This window comes from Staurois parvus, unplaced genomic scaffold (genome assembly GCF_062004578.1).
Source record: "Staurois parvus isolate SC_StPar_1 unplaced genomic scaffold, SC_StPar_1.0 ptg000071l, whole genome shotgun sequence".
Classification (NCBI taxonomy): Eukaryota; Metazoa; Chordata; class Amphibia; order Anura; family Ranidae; genus Staurois; species Staurois parvus.
In genome coordinates this window covers 9057424-9073797 of record NW_028317867.1, presented here as the reverse complement: position 1 = coordinate 9073797, position 16374 = coordinate 9057424, and the positions used below count along the sequence as shown (strand labels likewise).

The window sequence follows — 16374 nt, the reverse complement described above, 5'->3', positions numbered from 1 at the left end:
TCCCCTGTCAGTTGGAAGCATTCGGGCAGCTGCACTGCTGCCCGATTGCTTCCACACAGCCCACTATAGTGTTGGCCTCCACCATACTGCCCGCTATGTCTCCCGGGCTCCGCTTGCCCACCTGCGGGCCTAGGACCTGTTCGGCGTGTGCTGGTGGGTCCTGACCCGGAAGTGATATTTGGACATCACTTCTGGGTCGCTTGTTAACAAATTTCCTAGACATGGAGGCTGGGAAAAAATGTAATGCAAAGACCTTGGATGTTTCAATAAAGAGAACCTGTCACAAAAATCATCACATAGGGAGACTTTTTTTTTTTTGTCTTTTTTTTATATGATTTAAAAAAAAACATATATTTTTTTAATTGTAAAAAATCAAAGTTACACCCAAGCACAGAACCGCCCCCCACTCCCACCCCCACATATACACACGTACAAACATAAAAGCACACCCTACGCATTAATACATTGATTGCAGTACACATGCTACATTTTGCCACACACGCAAATTTAAGGTGTGACATGTTGGATATCTATTTACTAAATTGGGTAACGTATTGATTTTTGTGCCCTAAAATTAACTTTAAGTGTGTATTTTACTGACATTTTGCATTTCCTAGACCTTTGTGGTAATAATGTGACATAGTGACATAAACTATTTTTTTTTGGGGGGGGGGTTTCTCTTCTGTTTTTATAAGCCCCAGACATTTCTAAAAATACCTCAGATTTAAATACGGCTTTGGTTAAAATTATTATTACTATTTTTTGTTATCTGGACAAGTAGATTGTCATGAGGGACAAGTAGATTAGAACACCAATTTAGTCCCCCGGACAAGTAATTTTTAAAAAAATTTCCACAGCCCTGATCTGAGTGTGCATATATATTGTATGTAAGAGTGTGTTTTTGTATGTGTGTACACTGTTTGTTTGCTGTGTTGTATATGACATGAATGAATAACAATAACGTGTAGTGCAACAGACTAATATCTCATATAAAAAAAAAAGGGCTACTGAGGAAGCCTGAATATGGGGCATAATGCGTATAGGTGGAAGAAGATGTTTTTAACTAATGACCATCCAGGACAGCGGGGTGGTGAGCAATATAACAAAATTATACAATATATGCTGGCTTGTTTTTTTGTTGTGTGGTTTTTTTTTTTTGTGTTTTTGTAAGTGTTTTTAATAAATTGTTTTATAGAGAGCACTATGGTTCCACTTTTCTGTTTTTCCATAATACATATTATATGAGGGCATCAGCTGGAGGAGTATATACTGTGGTGGTGCCGGGAGAAGAGCTGGAGGAAGACCACAGAGTTTACACAAGTCTGTCCACATGTTGAGCGCATAATGACCTATTGATGAGTTCCTAAAGTGAGGTGAGCAGGTTTCTCACCTAATGCTGTTGGCACTGAAGAAGAACGAAGATTTCTTATGCACAGTGGTGTAAAATACTTTTTTATGGGGCTTTAATTATTGTTTAATATTTATTTTTATATGAGATATTAGTCTGTTGTGCTACACTTTATTGTTCATTTTGGTACAGGTGTTGTGAGATCACAAACAGTGTTTTAGCCGCAATTATTTATAGCAATATCATATTATTTTAGGGTGTGTTGCACTGATTGAATAGGGGTTTAGATTGTATATGACGTACTTGTAACCCCTGCGCTCTATAAATGGTCCTGCATGGGAGGCTGCAGTTGGGATTTGTAGACCCGAGCACTCATACGAGGGCCAAGTTCCGTGATAATAACCAATTACCCTACCAGCATGTCTTTTGGAGTGTGGGTGGAAATCGGAGTACTTAAAAGAAACCCATGTAAGCACAGGGAGAACATGCAAACTCCATGCGTATATTGGCCTGGGCAGGTTTTGCCATCCTCATGGAACTATTTTCTTGACACATTCTAGGGCATTGTTTTTGACTGCTGTATGTTGCATGTCTGAGCCTTTACTATGTAGTGTTTAGCTGTTTTTAAGGCTAGTAGGAAATGTAAGAAGTTCAGGTAACCTGATCGGAGTGAAGCATGACACCAGCAGGACTGCAGCACTAATTATAGAACACGTGCGTCAGTGACCTTTGGCGTGTTGGATAAACTGGTCACATTAGTTCACTTTCATTTTGGATCTCAATTCTAACCGCAGATAGTACATGAATGAAATGCCTTCATGAAGTATATAAACCATCCAAACTCATCACAGTCCTCTTTCTTGATATATAACTGCCTGAGATGAGAAGTTTTCATTTAATACACAGAAGGTGTATATAGACATTAGATGACAATTATCCAATTCTGCAGATGCTACTTTCCTGGCTGTCATGGTGACCCTCTGGTTTCAATACTTATAGTCACAGACATGGAGCAAGTATATTGATGAGGACTTTTGATTTCCTTGATCTGCATAATTGTTCCAGGTCAGTGGCACAGAACATATTCACATATTCAAGCCAGAGAAAGACAGGCAGGCAATTAGCCTTTTCAAAACGAGATCAGCAGTGGCAGCATTTTATATAAAACTAGCTAGATAGAGTGATGGTCATGACATCCATTTCAGTCCACCACATACCTCTCACAGGTAAAGTTGCTATTTTTTAACTACCTGCTGTTCTCCCGAAGAGTTCAAAGTGACTCTTTCAAGAGAAAAGTATGGAGGGGCCATTACTGGGACTTTTTTTGAAAATGACTTTAATACAGACAAGTGTCAGAATTACTTACAGCAAGGGACCTAGCATTCTCAGTCACAGGTCCTGTCAGTTTCATTCATGACTGAGTCACTTTTATCTGGTCTGCTGTGAATGTGAATATAAACATGCATGTTTGTGGTTTCCTCTAAAAGTGGTTAGTTGCTTTGGATGGCTAGGGAGACATCAAGGATCTAAAAGACCCCTGATGTCTCCATAAGGAGTACCTGTCACCTTCCCATAGCTATCACAAGGGGGCTTATTTGCCGTCTTGTCATAACAATACAGTTAAATTTAAAAAAAAATTAAAAGCATCACTGCGCATACACACAAATGGGTGTATCTGTCTGGCACACAAAATGTTAAATGGTGATTTCGCCACACAGGTAATATCGATATTGCTGCAAATGTCAGAGTGAGAGCAATTTGAGGGTCCTAATTCACGATTAACCCCAAACTGATAACCTGTAAAGGCTTTTAAAGTGTCACTTATGAACAATTTTAGGTATTATAGTTTACCATTTCAGAGGTGTGCACAATTTTAAATGGCAGGTTTGGTATCTATTTGCTCAACCTCATCTTTTATCTTTTCCCAAAAACGTAAATATTATGTTGTGTTTATGTACACTAAAATTTAAGTGCATTTTTTTACTGAACATTTTTATTTGATAAATGGTTGCGCAAATACCATGTGACATAAAAAATTGCAACAGCCACCGTTTTATTCTTCAATTCCTCTGATTATAGAAAATATTTAATTTATAGGGTATCTAGATAATGAGAGATTCATTGGCTGCACAAGTCTGTCAGCAAATCACAAATGTCAAGAAAAGTAGGTTTCCTAAATGTCATGTCACTGACCCTCTTGCCCATGTTTTCACGTACAACGTACAGTAGTGGTCACTACTGGTCTTGAATTGTACACGAGAACATGCACTCCCACATCCTGGGGCTGGTGAGAAGAGAACCTATATTACTTTGTTAAATCATTCCCTTGAATATCTTTGAGGGCCACAAATGTTATAATATATTAAGTTCCCAGGGTTCTCCTTTTTAGCTGTTTGCCTGGACTTCTACACAATATGTTTCCTAGAATTGAATGTAAGCCTGCACTCACTAGATATTAGCAGTCATTTATTGATTTATGGGCAGTATTGGTACAATTGTGTTTTTTAATATTGTATGATTATAGCAGTACTTAAAAGATGAGCTGAGCATAAAACAATCTTTTCCCATCCCCCAGCTGTGTCCATAATATTTCCTACTGGAAGATCTTGGCTTCCCATAAAGCTGCATGCAGCCACTGAGCTCTGTACAGTCCTGTGAAATATCACATATTCTCCCTCCTTTTAACTTCATGTCCTAGAAAGAAGTGAGCAATCTGCAGGAGGTCAAACCATGAATCGTCATTTCATTTTATCCACATTTCTGAAGACCTTTCACAGCATGATGCTTTCCCTTTAAAGGAAGCTTTATATTTAAGATGTCCCAGTTATGTATTGTTACTTCTTTTTATGTTATGTGAAGATTTCATTCCCAAAAAGCCACCATGTCCTTCTAGTAGAATTCTCTGAAAGAAATGTTCTGCGTCTAAAAATATTCCAAACATAATATACAATTACAGTTGTTTTACCTGGAACTGACTGCTCGGGGCTTCCTGACAATTGTCTTTTGACCTTGTATGAACACATGTCATGTTATTTTGGTTCAGCGTATTTGACCTTTGGGGTCTCTATGAATGGTTCTGGATGATGCAGAAGAAATTCTCTATAGAATTAAGCCTGATGGTTCACATGGAGTTTAGTTCTCTTTTATTAAAACACAACACTTGAGGGAAACAAAAAGGAAAGAAGGGAGTCATTGCCAACCTCCTACTGTAATTTGTAAAAAAAAAAAATGCAGACCTATATATGTTTTCCTGTGACTGTCAGTTTTCATATGGGGCAGAAACCTTTTTTGAATGTTACTGTGTAAGAATATATACAGTAACTACATTATTGCTCTTGTTTTAGTCTCTAGTCCTATTTCTGTTTTAGTCTGGCAGTGGTAATGTGACTTTGTTTTTTGTATAACTGCAGTTGCTTCTTGTTTTGCTTTTCTTTCTCAGAGTACTCTGGATACATACATTTAATTATTTATTATAGATATTTATATAGTGATGACAATTTACACAGCACTTTATATATGTTGTACATTTACATCAGTCCCTGCCCCTCAGGGAACTTACAATCTAAAGTCTCTACCTCACATGGACGCACATACAGTACATACTAGGACCAGTTTAGACGGGAGCTAATTTAACCTACCAGCATGTCTTTGGCGTATGGGAGGAAGCTGGAGTTGGGATGCTAATTGATGAAACTATGGAATTTAATGATTTAAACATGCACATTTTTACTCAGCCAAGTGGTGCAGCTTATAAATGTACTTGTCAAGGGCTTTTAGCTTATTGTGACCCACACTTTGGGGTACTTGGTAAACTCGTCACTTTTAGCCAAGGCTGTAGTATCCTGGGTAGTGGTACCAAGCAACAGTAATGTACTAAATCCTGATCTGATCAGTAGGTGGCAACAAAATATCATGCTGCCTGCCATCATACCCTCTACACTCCTCTCCAGTGCATACTGCCTGCTCCGATACCCAGTAAACTCTCCCTTTTAGCACATACTACCAGCTCTCATACCCTCTACACTACTCTCCAGCACATGTTGCCTGCTTTCAAAACTGCTACACTCTTCTCCTGCACATACTACCTGCACTGCTCTCCACCACATACTTTCTGCCATCATACTCTCTACACTCTTCTACAGCACACATACTACCTGCAGTCATACCCTCTACACGCCTCTCCAGCACATGCTACCTGCCGCCATACCCTCGACACTCTTCTCCAGCACATACTACCTGCTGCCATACCCTCAACACTCTTCTCCAGCACATACTACCTGCCGCCATACCCTCTGCGCTCCTCTCTGGCACATGCTGCCCACTGTCATACCCTCTGCGCTCCTCTCTGGCACATGCTGCCCACTGTCATACCCTCTGCGCTCCTCTCCGGCACATGCTGCCCGCTGTCATACCCTCTGCGCTCCTCTCCGGCACATGCTGCCCGCTGTCATACCCTGTGCGCTCCTCTCCGGCACATGCTGCCCACTGTCATACCCTGTGCCCTCCTCTCCGGCACATGCTGCCCACTGTCATACCCTGTGCCCTCCTCTCCGGCACATGCTGCCCACTGTCATACCCTGTGCCCTCCTCTCCGGCACATGCTGCCCACTGTCATACCCTGTGCCCTCCTCTCCGGCACATGCTGCCCACTGTCATACCCTGTGCCCTCCTCTCCGGCACATGCTGCCCACTGTCATACCCTCTGCGCTCCTCTCCGGCACATGCTGCCCATACCCTGTCATACCCTCTGCCCATACCCTGTCATACCCTCTGCGCCTCTCTTCGGCACATACTGCCTACCGCCATACCCTCTGCGCTCCTCCCCGGCACATGCTGCCCTCTGTCATACCCTCTGCTCCTCTCTTCGGCACATACTGCCTACCGCCATACCCTCTGCGCTTCTCTTTAGCACATACTGCCTGCTATCATACCATTTGCACTTTTGTCCTGCACATACTACCTGCTGTATATACTGAATGCTAAGACACTGCTTTATCATTGTTTGTCTCCCCAGCCTTGCCTGTTCTTAAATGGGCATGTATTTGTAAGTATATATGTTACTACAAATGACCTTGTGGTTCATTTTCACATAAAAACAAGGTTTATTGGTAAAAAAAAAAGGGCTGGATTTTACATTCATTACTTTTATTGCAAGTAGTGGGAAAACTGAAAACTTGCCATTTGAAGTGGAAGACAATGTGTTTTTTTTTTTCTACTTGTAATTCACCATAACTTCCCATTAGTATATCCTTGTTTCATAGAAATCCGGATAAAGATAAATGTAGCGCTATTTGTTTTAAGCCGGTCTTGTGAATCGTCAGCGTCAAAGCCTTTTTACTGTGACTTCACATAGAACAAGGTGACCACACAGCAGGAGGGGATGCTTGCCATTTCCATTTAACCTAAATATCTTTCAGATGTCATCTTTTCACAGCATGATGCTTTCCGTTTGGATATATTGTGCAGAAGCTTTACGTTTAATACATTACAGTTCTATATTGTCACTTTGTTTATGTTTCTGTCTGTAATTGTTTCATTCCCAGAGACCACTACATCCGTATTTATTATCCGTTCTTCGTAAAACTGCCAGGAGTGTTCCAGATCTAACATTCTTCTAAGAATTTTACTCAGTCCTACAAGGAGACATCCAGATCCGGACCTATGTAAAAATGACCTGGCAGAGACTTAATATACCATCACTAGGTGTCAATATTTGATATATGTAGATTGCTACTACAGCCTGGTTGTTGTACTTGTGCTAGTTTATACACTGCCCTCTGATTTCTGTCTAGTTGACCCCTGGACGGACAGCAGAATTTGAAAGCATGTATTATGTTTCAATTAAACATAATCTTAAATCTGGTCTGCAGCCACATAGATATTTACAGTGTTTCCGTTTTATGAATGAATTTGTTAATCAGCAATGGACACTGACCATGGTTGGACGTTTTGGGTACAAGAGGTGGGGTAGATTTGTTTTGCCAAGTCCAGATCCATTTTTTTTTCAGTAAATGGGCAAGGACCTTGACACGATCGCACGATCGCCGCCACCAACATGCGACAATCGCACGACCGCGACCAACAATAATACGTCACGCCCGCGGCGTCAGACCCCACACCTTCTCACCAAACTCGTGACCGAAGGACTGGCCGATCTAAAACCACGGTGTGATGCGCGTAAAAAGGCCACACCCAGCTGCACCCTGCACAGCGATTGTCCAGCTAATGGGCTACAATCGGTGCCTGCAGCCTGAATGCGCTTGTTACTGGGTCGGGTTAATTACGCAACTAACCCTCTACTGCCACCACCACTTTTGTCGGAGACTGGGAAACTCCCGTTATCAAATATACACTATAATGACTGAAAAGTCGCCTGTCCAATACGGTCACCGCAGGCCAATTGGGCAGAGGATTAAACACAGTAGCGTCTCTTCAAAAGGCAGGAATTCGTGAATTGCAAGTAAGCGCTTAGAAACAGTTTGACTCTTTTAGTATTCAATCTTTCTTTCTGAAAGTGTTAAACAGGTGCAATAAAATATTTACAGAAAAAGATGTAACTAAGATATATATCTTTATATACACATATAAAGGTACAGCAAAGAGATAATAGGAAGGAAGTTACAGGGTTAAGTTACTTGCCAATATGCCTTGGTTTGTAAGCAGATCCAAGTTGCAGAGCAGGAAGGGTCTTTGATCTCCTCTGTTACGATGTTAAGATCAGGAGATGTGTTTAGCTTAGCTTTAGGCTTGTCAGCCTGTCTTTTTAAAATCCCCCTGCAAGGGGGGGGAGGGGGGGATGGCTCTGCACACTGGCCACTACGCTGTTTTGGGAGGGGTCAGTTGGGAGAACTCTGAATTAGAACCAACATCTGTCATAATCCATGACATGAAACATAGGGGAAAAATCCTGACCTGAGGAATGTTCATTTCATTCTGTCATCTTTAACTGTTGGGTTTTGTGAGGTTACAATCTCTTTCAATTCCGGGGAGAAACTGCCTTATCTGTTTTATGATGGGTGAGCCTACGCAAGTTCTGGGGTCACGCTGGCCTTATCAGGACTGTAGGTGAGGAAGGCTACACTTCCGCAGACTGCCTGGCAGCGGACTAAGGATACCTTAACCTCGGTTGACCCACACCATCTGTCAGGATATAACGTTTGCCTCTCAGGAAGGGAGGGGGTAGGAAATGAAGGACTTCTCTGATGAGCAAGTTTGCTACAGACCTCTTTACATATTCACTAGGACAGGGGCAGGTTAATGGCACTTTAGATCTCACCCAATTCCCATATTTCCCCCTGTGAAAACTGAGATGCAAAAGAGCTTGGTTCCCTTTGGCACCCGACACGGTTTTTTGAGACAGAGATCCCATGTGTATAGGCAAGGGGTCTAAAGTGGATGCCTTTAAAAGCTCACCAAGACCGCAAGCAAAGGTAAGAGACCCTAAAGGTGGAAAGGAGACTGATGCTTGTGGAAGACAGATGTTTTGGGAAGGAAGCATATCAGGTGTTGTTTATATCTAGGGACAGCAAAAAAGGCGTGAACCCCTTGCTATATTAAGATGTATATTATACCAAATATTTTTTTACATGTTAATTAGGAAATAAAATATTCAAAATTTAAAGAAAGTGGACAGGATCCAGCAAATCAACCAATATTTGCTACCTGTGATTTGGTTTAAATTAAGCTGGATTTTGATTCACATGGTTGGGTTTGCCCATCTCCAGTATACTGTAGGTGTTTGTGTTTTTATTTGGTTTCACACAGCTGACTATAGCTAAACTTTAACTTAAGGGCCCTTTCACACTAATCAGTTTTTCAGTTAAAAAAAGCAGAAGAAAAATGCATGAAAAAATGCATCCATTTAAATCTTATGCTCTTCATACCAGTCAGTTGCCTTTCAGTTGGGTTTTTGGCTGCTCTCACACTGCTCTATTGCAAAAATCCTGTAAAAAAGGAATATTCTACTTTTTTAAACTGAAAAACTGATCAGTGTGCACCAAACATGCAGCAAGCAGGACTTTTAAAAACCCAACTGACTGGTGTGAAGAGTTCCACAGGATTTAAAGGGATGCATTATGTGTGTTTTTACCACGCTTTTGCAATTGAGCACTGTGAAAGCAGCCAAAAATGCAACTGACCTGAATGAAGAGTTCCATAGGATTTAAAGGAGTGCATTATGCATTTTTACTGCACTTTTGCAATGGAGCAATGTGAAAGCAAAAAATGGAACATAAATGCAACTGACCAGTGTGAAGAGTTGCATAGGATTTAAAGGGATGTATTTTTCATGAATTTGTTTTCCATTTTGTTTGTTTGTTTTTCTTTATTGAAAAACTGATCAACAACTGATCAGTGTGAAAGGGTCTTAAATGTGCACTCTAGGCAGATACAAAAAGAAACATCAAATGAATGCAGTAATGCACTTATTTGTTTTTGTGTATAAAATATATATTTGTATTCCCTGTTCAGCAGCACTCAGATTTGTAGAGACAGGAGCAGCGGTAGGAGCCAATCAGGTGTCCAGTATGTGCTGATGAGGAACATGCTGACAAAAGGTGAGAGCAGAGAGATGACCCATCAGTCAGCTGCTGCTCTTTCACTTTACAATAATGTGCTAGGGACAGAGGTGACCAATCTTCATTCTAGCATTGCAGGACAGGAGAGTAAAGTCAATTCAACAGGCTGGTTGTGTTGTATGTCAGGGTTGTGAATATTTCAGAACTGGATGGATGATGCACATTCTTTGGATAGTAAAACGGCTCACATATACGCATTTCATCTGTGTATTTAACTGCCTTATTGGAGTGCTTAATACATAGGAGGATAGATCATACCTAGAGCTCTTTGTAAAGATACCAGGTTTTTACACAGCATTAATTTTACTTTATCTGAATTGTTGCAATTGCAGTATGTGAACTTCGATCGCCGTCTATGGGTGAATTCATGTGGGGTCTGGAGTCATCTGGGTGGTTAAAGCACATCAAGACCATATTGGATGCCGGCATCTTCATTGCCAAGGTATAGTTCCTGCATCTCATTTTCACAAATTAGGTGACTTAAAATGCTATTTATTTGAATTGTACATCCCAGGATAATCCAATACAGTCCAGATTGCCCTTAATTCATAGATTTCACCATTTTTCAAGCCATAATCAAGGGTGCCTTTTTGAACCACTGAAAAGCATGTTCTCTTTTCGAGTTGATAATAAAAAAATAGATTCCTCCTTATAACTTCATCCATATTAAGAGGAGAGCTGAGCCATGGCCCCTGTTTTTCAGAGAGCCACCTAAAGTCCTTACACCAGACAAGACACCCAATCTGGGTTCTACTCAAATCGAGATTCAGTGTTCCACACCATCCTCATACCAAGTAATTCAGGAAACATGGCAAGGCACAGGCCAAGTTATAAGACCAGAACTATTTCTTTTAGAAGAGTGAAGCCTAAAGGATACATTGGCCCTTCTTGACTTATTAGTAATGAGAGGTTTGGAAACGGGTTGGAAAAGGAATATCGTAGCAACACTTTGGCCTGAGTCCTGAGCCGGGCCGTGTGTTTCCATAGACACACTGTTTGACTCGACCCCAACCCCCACTCCCTTCCCATTGGATTTGACTGACAGCAGAAGAAGCTAATGGCTTCTTCATATTTGAAAAATTAAACTACTTCTGCAAACAAAGTCTGTAATTTTGACCTGTAGATAAAGATTGTTGATGGTAGATTCAGATTGCTTGTGTTTTAATTTTGGTTTGCAGTGTTGCTAGTTAAACCTACAGGGCAATTTCTGGTAATGTGAAAATACATTCTACTAATTTTTTGCTGAAATTTCTTGCCCATTCCTAGTCATTTTAATAACATTAAACTACAAAGCAGCTTGCCTATGTTATATCATTTTATTTATCAGTAGGATTTTTTTTTTTTTTTTTGTGTTTCTTGCAGGCAGTGGCTGAAGAAGGGACTAGTGTGCTCGTCCACTGTTCTGATGGGTGGGACCGCACAGCTCAGGTTTGCTCAGTGGCAAGTCTACTCCTTGACCCATACTACAGAACAATCAAAGGCTTTATGGTAAGAGATTCAGTGCAGTTGTTACGTTTGCTTTGTTATTTTTTGTATAATCAATCGCTTATTCCCAGATATATTCTAATACAGTTATTTGTGTTGGTTGTCTTTTAGGTATTGATTGAGAAAGATTGGATTTCATTTGGCCATAAATTTAATCACAGGTAATGTAGAAAAATGACGAGTATTCTGTAGACATGAATGTGTGTTGTGTCCCCCCCCCGACAGTTCTAGCCTGCGTACTTCTTTGTTCCTCTCTCATCTCTGAAGGCAAACATAGAGGTCTATTTACAGAACATTCATTTAATAAATGTCAAATATGTTTGTGCATGCTGCACCAATTTTGGCTGTAGTTTCTCCAATCGAGTAATCCCAATGATAGTTCGCTCCCTCTGTTAGCCGAAATCTGGTATATTTTTTCCTTTATGTATTTCAGAAAACTATACCACATTATGGCCACTAGAAGGAGCTGACATTCATAGTCATTAATTTGTTTGAGAAATTCCGGTCAAAATTCAAGCAGCATGCACAGATGTGTCTGAGGTTCTTCAAACAAATGTTGTGTAGCTATATCCCATTGAATTAAGGAGACACAATAGAGAGAGGGCACTGCTGAAAGCAATGCCAACTAGATAACTTGTTAAACAGAAACTGCAGGTAAGTAAAGTCATTAAGAATTTGCCACTGTGCTGAAGTCTAGGCCATACAGTTGAATTCTGTGTTCATACTAAGAACCAGTAGAGGTAAAGGAACTGAAAGAATCTGTTTGCTGTGAAGACCTCTGGGCAGACATGCTTTATCATGGAGATTCATCCTTTGTTGGGGGGGGGAGGGGGGACTGCAGGAAGCTAAGAGGTGATGGCCCAATGAAAACCGCCTTCGCAGCCTTCAAACTCTTTGGGAAGCACAATTCTTTGTGGAAGGTATTATGATTACCATGGCTACACTTTTAATTAGGTTTGAGATGATGTTTCCACAGTTCTGGATTACTAGGAAAAAGGCTTTTGCATGAAAAATAGAGGCCCTGAGCAGGTAGACTGCATCCCCTGTATACATTATCGTATGTAGTGTACTTTTTTTTTTTTTTTTTTAATATATGCAATGTGTTCAGTATGTACTGGCACTCATACCAAGACTTCATAGGCTTTGTTGTGTAAGGACTGTTAAACACTGTTTATGGTTACCGGCTCTTCCTCGGAAGGCCATCAGGCTGTGGTAATTTAAGTGATTAAGACAAGTACACCACTTTCTCCATGTTAGACATGGGGCGGTCGTGGGCTTTAGCACCTAGGACCTACTCATCTTTCTTGGACAGCATGTGATGTCACTGTCTGGAACAATCGATACCGTATCGATCTTTTGTACTTTGATACCTGTTTTTTGCATGGACATAAAAAAGAACTGTTAAAGAAATCTCTGTTTCTGCTACTGCTCTGGATTTTTGCAGCCTTCACTGGTTGTGGTATGCATTTGCCAGGTTGCTATGTTTAACATTTCTGTAATAGAAAACGTACAGAAAGTTTAAGTGAAGCCTTATGTAAGTTTCCAAACATTCAGCACACCATGGCTAAGTAAAACATTCAGTGAAAGGATAAAAGGAAGTACCAAATAGTGTATATTTTTCTTGGGTCTTTCCTGTGGTCCTCTGCAGGTGTTTTGTGCATTCAAAGCACCAGAGGGAACACTGCAGGATTTTTGTCTTTCTGCGCTTTAGTTTAATGTGCTAGTTTTGTGCTTTACACCCTCACATATAAACTACAATGACCTGCTTATGCTCTAACCATTGTTATAGATATATAGACGGAGGTTTGGCATGTGCTAGAGCTTCTTCTAGCTTCCAGTGGGTGGTATTAGGTGGGTACCAGGAGACCATGACACTCAGCAGCCCCCTAAACTGTACTTGGAAGACCTAGGGACACTGTTTGCAGTTCATGACACAGTGGTCAGGGAGGGGGCACATTAATGACCAGTTTTTTATAGTAGTTTTCAGTTGTGGCATGTAGAGGGTTACTAGATTAGGCTGTCATGAAGGAAGTACAGGGAGACGATCATAATAACTGATGCAGGAAGTGCATGCACACATTTTTGTTTCCACGCAGATCTCTAATCTAAAAGTACATACTGAACACCAACTGGTATGTTTCTTGGTAAAACCAAAAAAAGGTGTAGCTAATGTTCTGTTTTATGCATCAGATATGGACATTTAGATGGCGACCCAAAGGAAGTATCCCCAGTGATTGACCAGTTCCTGGAGTGTGTCTGGCAGCTTATGGAACAATTTCCATGTGCATTTGAGTTTAATGAGAGGTTCCTCATCCATATTCAGCATCATATATACTCCTGCCAGTATGGAAACTTCCTGTGCAATTGCCAGAGAGAGAGGAAAGAACAGAGGTGAGAAACCAAATGTGCCTTCATATTGTATATCTGGCCAAAGTGATGGGAGAGGTATATACTACAAACCCTTCTCTGTACCTTTGTGAGTGAATGAAGTCCCTGTGTTGTTGCCTGTACACCCATCTGTCCTTTAACTGGAATATGTACCAAGAATTATGCAAGCAGCCTTTGCTGACCTCTCTCTGAAAATGTTTGTTCCCTTGCCATTTCTGGCCTTGATACTTTCGGAGACAGTGACCCTGATCAAACATGGAGATCAGAAAAATCACAAGACCTGATCTGCATATTTTTTCCAGGTTTAAAAAAGTACAGAAGCCACTGGATCAGCATGACAGCCATGGTGGAACTTTTATTTCCAGAATGAGAGATTCGTAATGGCACGTGTATATATGTGTGTGTGTGTGTGTGTGTGTGTGTGTGTGTGTGTGTGTGTGTGTGTGTGTGTGTATATATATATGTATATGTATATATATATATATATATATATATATATATATATTACAGTCAGGTCCATAAATATTGGGACATGGACACAATTCTAACATTTTTGGCTCTATACACCACCACAATGGATTTGAAATGAAACAAACAAGATGGGCTTTAACTGCAGACTGTCAGCTTTAATTTGAGGGTATTAACATCCAAATCAGGTGAACGGTGTAGGAATTACAACAGTTTGCATATGTGCCTCCCACTTGTTAAGGGACCAAAAGTAATGGGACAATTGGCTTCTCAGCTGTTCCATGGCCAGGTGTGTGTTATTCCCTCATTATCCCAATTACAATGAGCAGATAAAAGGTCCAGAGTTCATTTCAAGTGTGCTATTTGCATTTGGAATCTGTTGCTGTCAACTCTCAAGATGAGATCCAAAGAGCTGTCACTATCAGTGAAGCAAGCCATCATTAGGCTGAAAAAACAAAACAAACCCATCAGAGAGATAGCAAAAACATTAGGCGTGGCCAAAACAACTGTTTGGAACATTCTTAAAAAGAAGGAACGCACCGGTGAGCTCAGCAACACCAAAAGACCCGGAAGACCATGGAAAACAACTGTGGTGGATGACCAAAGAATTCTTTCCCTGGTGAAGAAAACACCCTTCACAACAGTTGGCCAGATCAAGAACACTCTCCAGGAGGTAGGTGTATGTGTGTCAAAGTCAACAATCAGGAGAAGACTTCACCAGAGTGAATACAGAGGGTTCACCAGAAGATGTAAACCATTGGTGAGCCTCAAAAACAGGAAGGCTAGATTAGAGTTTGCCAGACGACATCTAAACAAGCCTTCACAGTTCTGGAACAACATCCTATGGACAGATGAGACCAAGATCAACTTGTACCAGAGTGATGGGAAGAGAAGAGTATGGAGAAGGAAAGGAACTGCTCATGATCCTAAGCATACCACCTCATCAGTGAAGCATGGTGGTGGTAGTGTCATGGCGTGGGCATGTATGGCTGCCAATGGAACTGGTTCTCTTGTATTTATTGATGATGTGACTGCTGACAAAAGCAGCAGGATGAATTCTGAAGTGTTTCGGGCAATATTATCTGCTCATATTCAGCCAAATGCTTCACAACTCATTGGACGCCGCTTCACAGTGCAGATGGACAATGACCCAAAGCATACTGCAAAAGCAAGCAAAGAGTTTTTTAAGGGAAAGAAGTGGAATGTTATGCAATGGCCAAGTCAATCACCTGACCTGAATCCGACTGAGCATGCATTTCACTTGCTGAAGACAAATCTGAAGGGAAAATGCCCCAAGAACAAGCAGGAACTGAAGACAGTTGCAGTAGAGGCCTGGCAGAGCATCTCCAGGGATGAAACCCAGCGTCTGGTGATGTCTATGCGTTCCAGACTTCACGCTGTAATTGACTGCAAAGGATTTGCATCCAAGTATTAAAAAGTGAAAGTTTGATTTATGATTATTATTCTGTCCTATTACTTTTGGTCCCTTAACAAGTGGGAGGCACATATGCAAACTGTTGTAATTCCTACACCGTTCACCTGATTTGGATGTAAATACCCTCAAATTAAAGCTGACAGTCTGTAGTTAAAGCACATCTTGTTCGTGTAATTTCAAATCCATTGTGGTGGTGTATAGAGCCAAAAATGTTAGAATTGTGTCCATGTCCCAATATTTATGGACCTGACTGTGTATGTGTATATATATATATATATATATATATATATATATATATATATATATATATATATATACCGACTTTGGGTCCATGTACACTGGGCTTAAAGTGGTTCTAAAGGCTCAAGTGTTTTATAGAACATCTGTATGTGTGTAGCAGCCCCCCCAACACTTGCCTGAGCCCCATCGTGATCCAGTGATGTCCACAAGAGCCTCAGTTCTCCTGGGACTCTCACTCCTAATTGGCTGAGCCGCAGTTGTAAATCAAAGCCAGTGAGGCAATCGGGAGAGGGAGAGAAATGGGTCGAGCAGCAGCTCTGTGTGTGTGAATGGACACAGCCGTGGCTTGGGGGTGCGCCTGCTCAGGTGCCCCCATAGCAAGCTGCTTGCTGTGGGGGCACCTGACAGGAGGGAAGGCAAAACCACTGCACAGA

At 41.0% G+C, this 16374-nt stretch overlaps 1 protein-coding gene across 1 annotated transcript in view; it reads left to right on the top strand.

Moving 5' to 3' along the window:
- Positions 1-16374, top strand: part of MTMR7 (myotubularin related protein 7) — a 72805-nt gene that overhangs the window by 36703 nt on the left and 19728 nt on the right. The window contains exons 8-11 of the mRNA XM_089669314.1: positions 10257-10366; positions 11287-11412; positions 11521-11570; positions 13600-13800. Of these exons, the coding sequence (XP_089525440.1) occupies positions 10257-10366; positions 11287-11412; positions 11521-11570; positions 13600-13800 (487 nt within the window). The remainder of the gene's footprint in view (positions 1-10256; positions 10367-11286; positions 11413-11520; positions 11571-13599; positions 13801-16374) is intronic.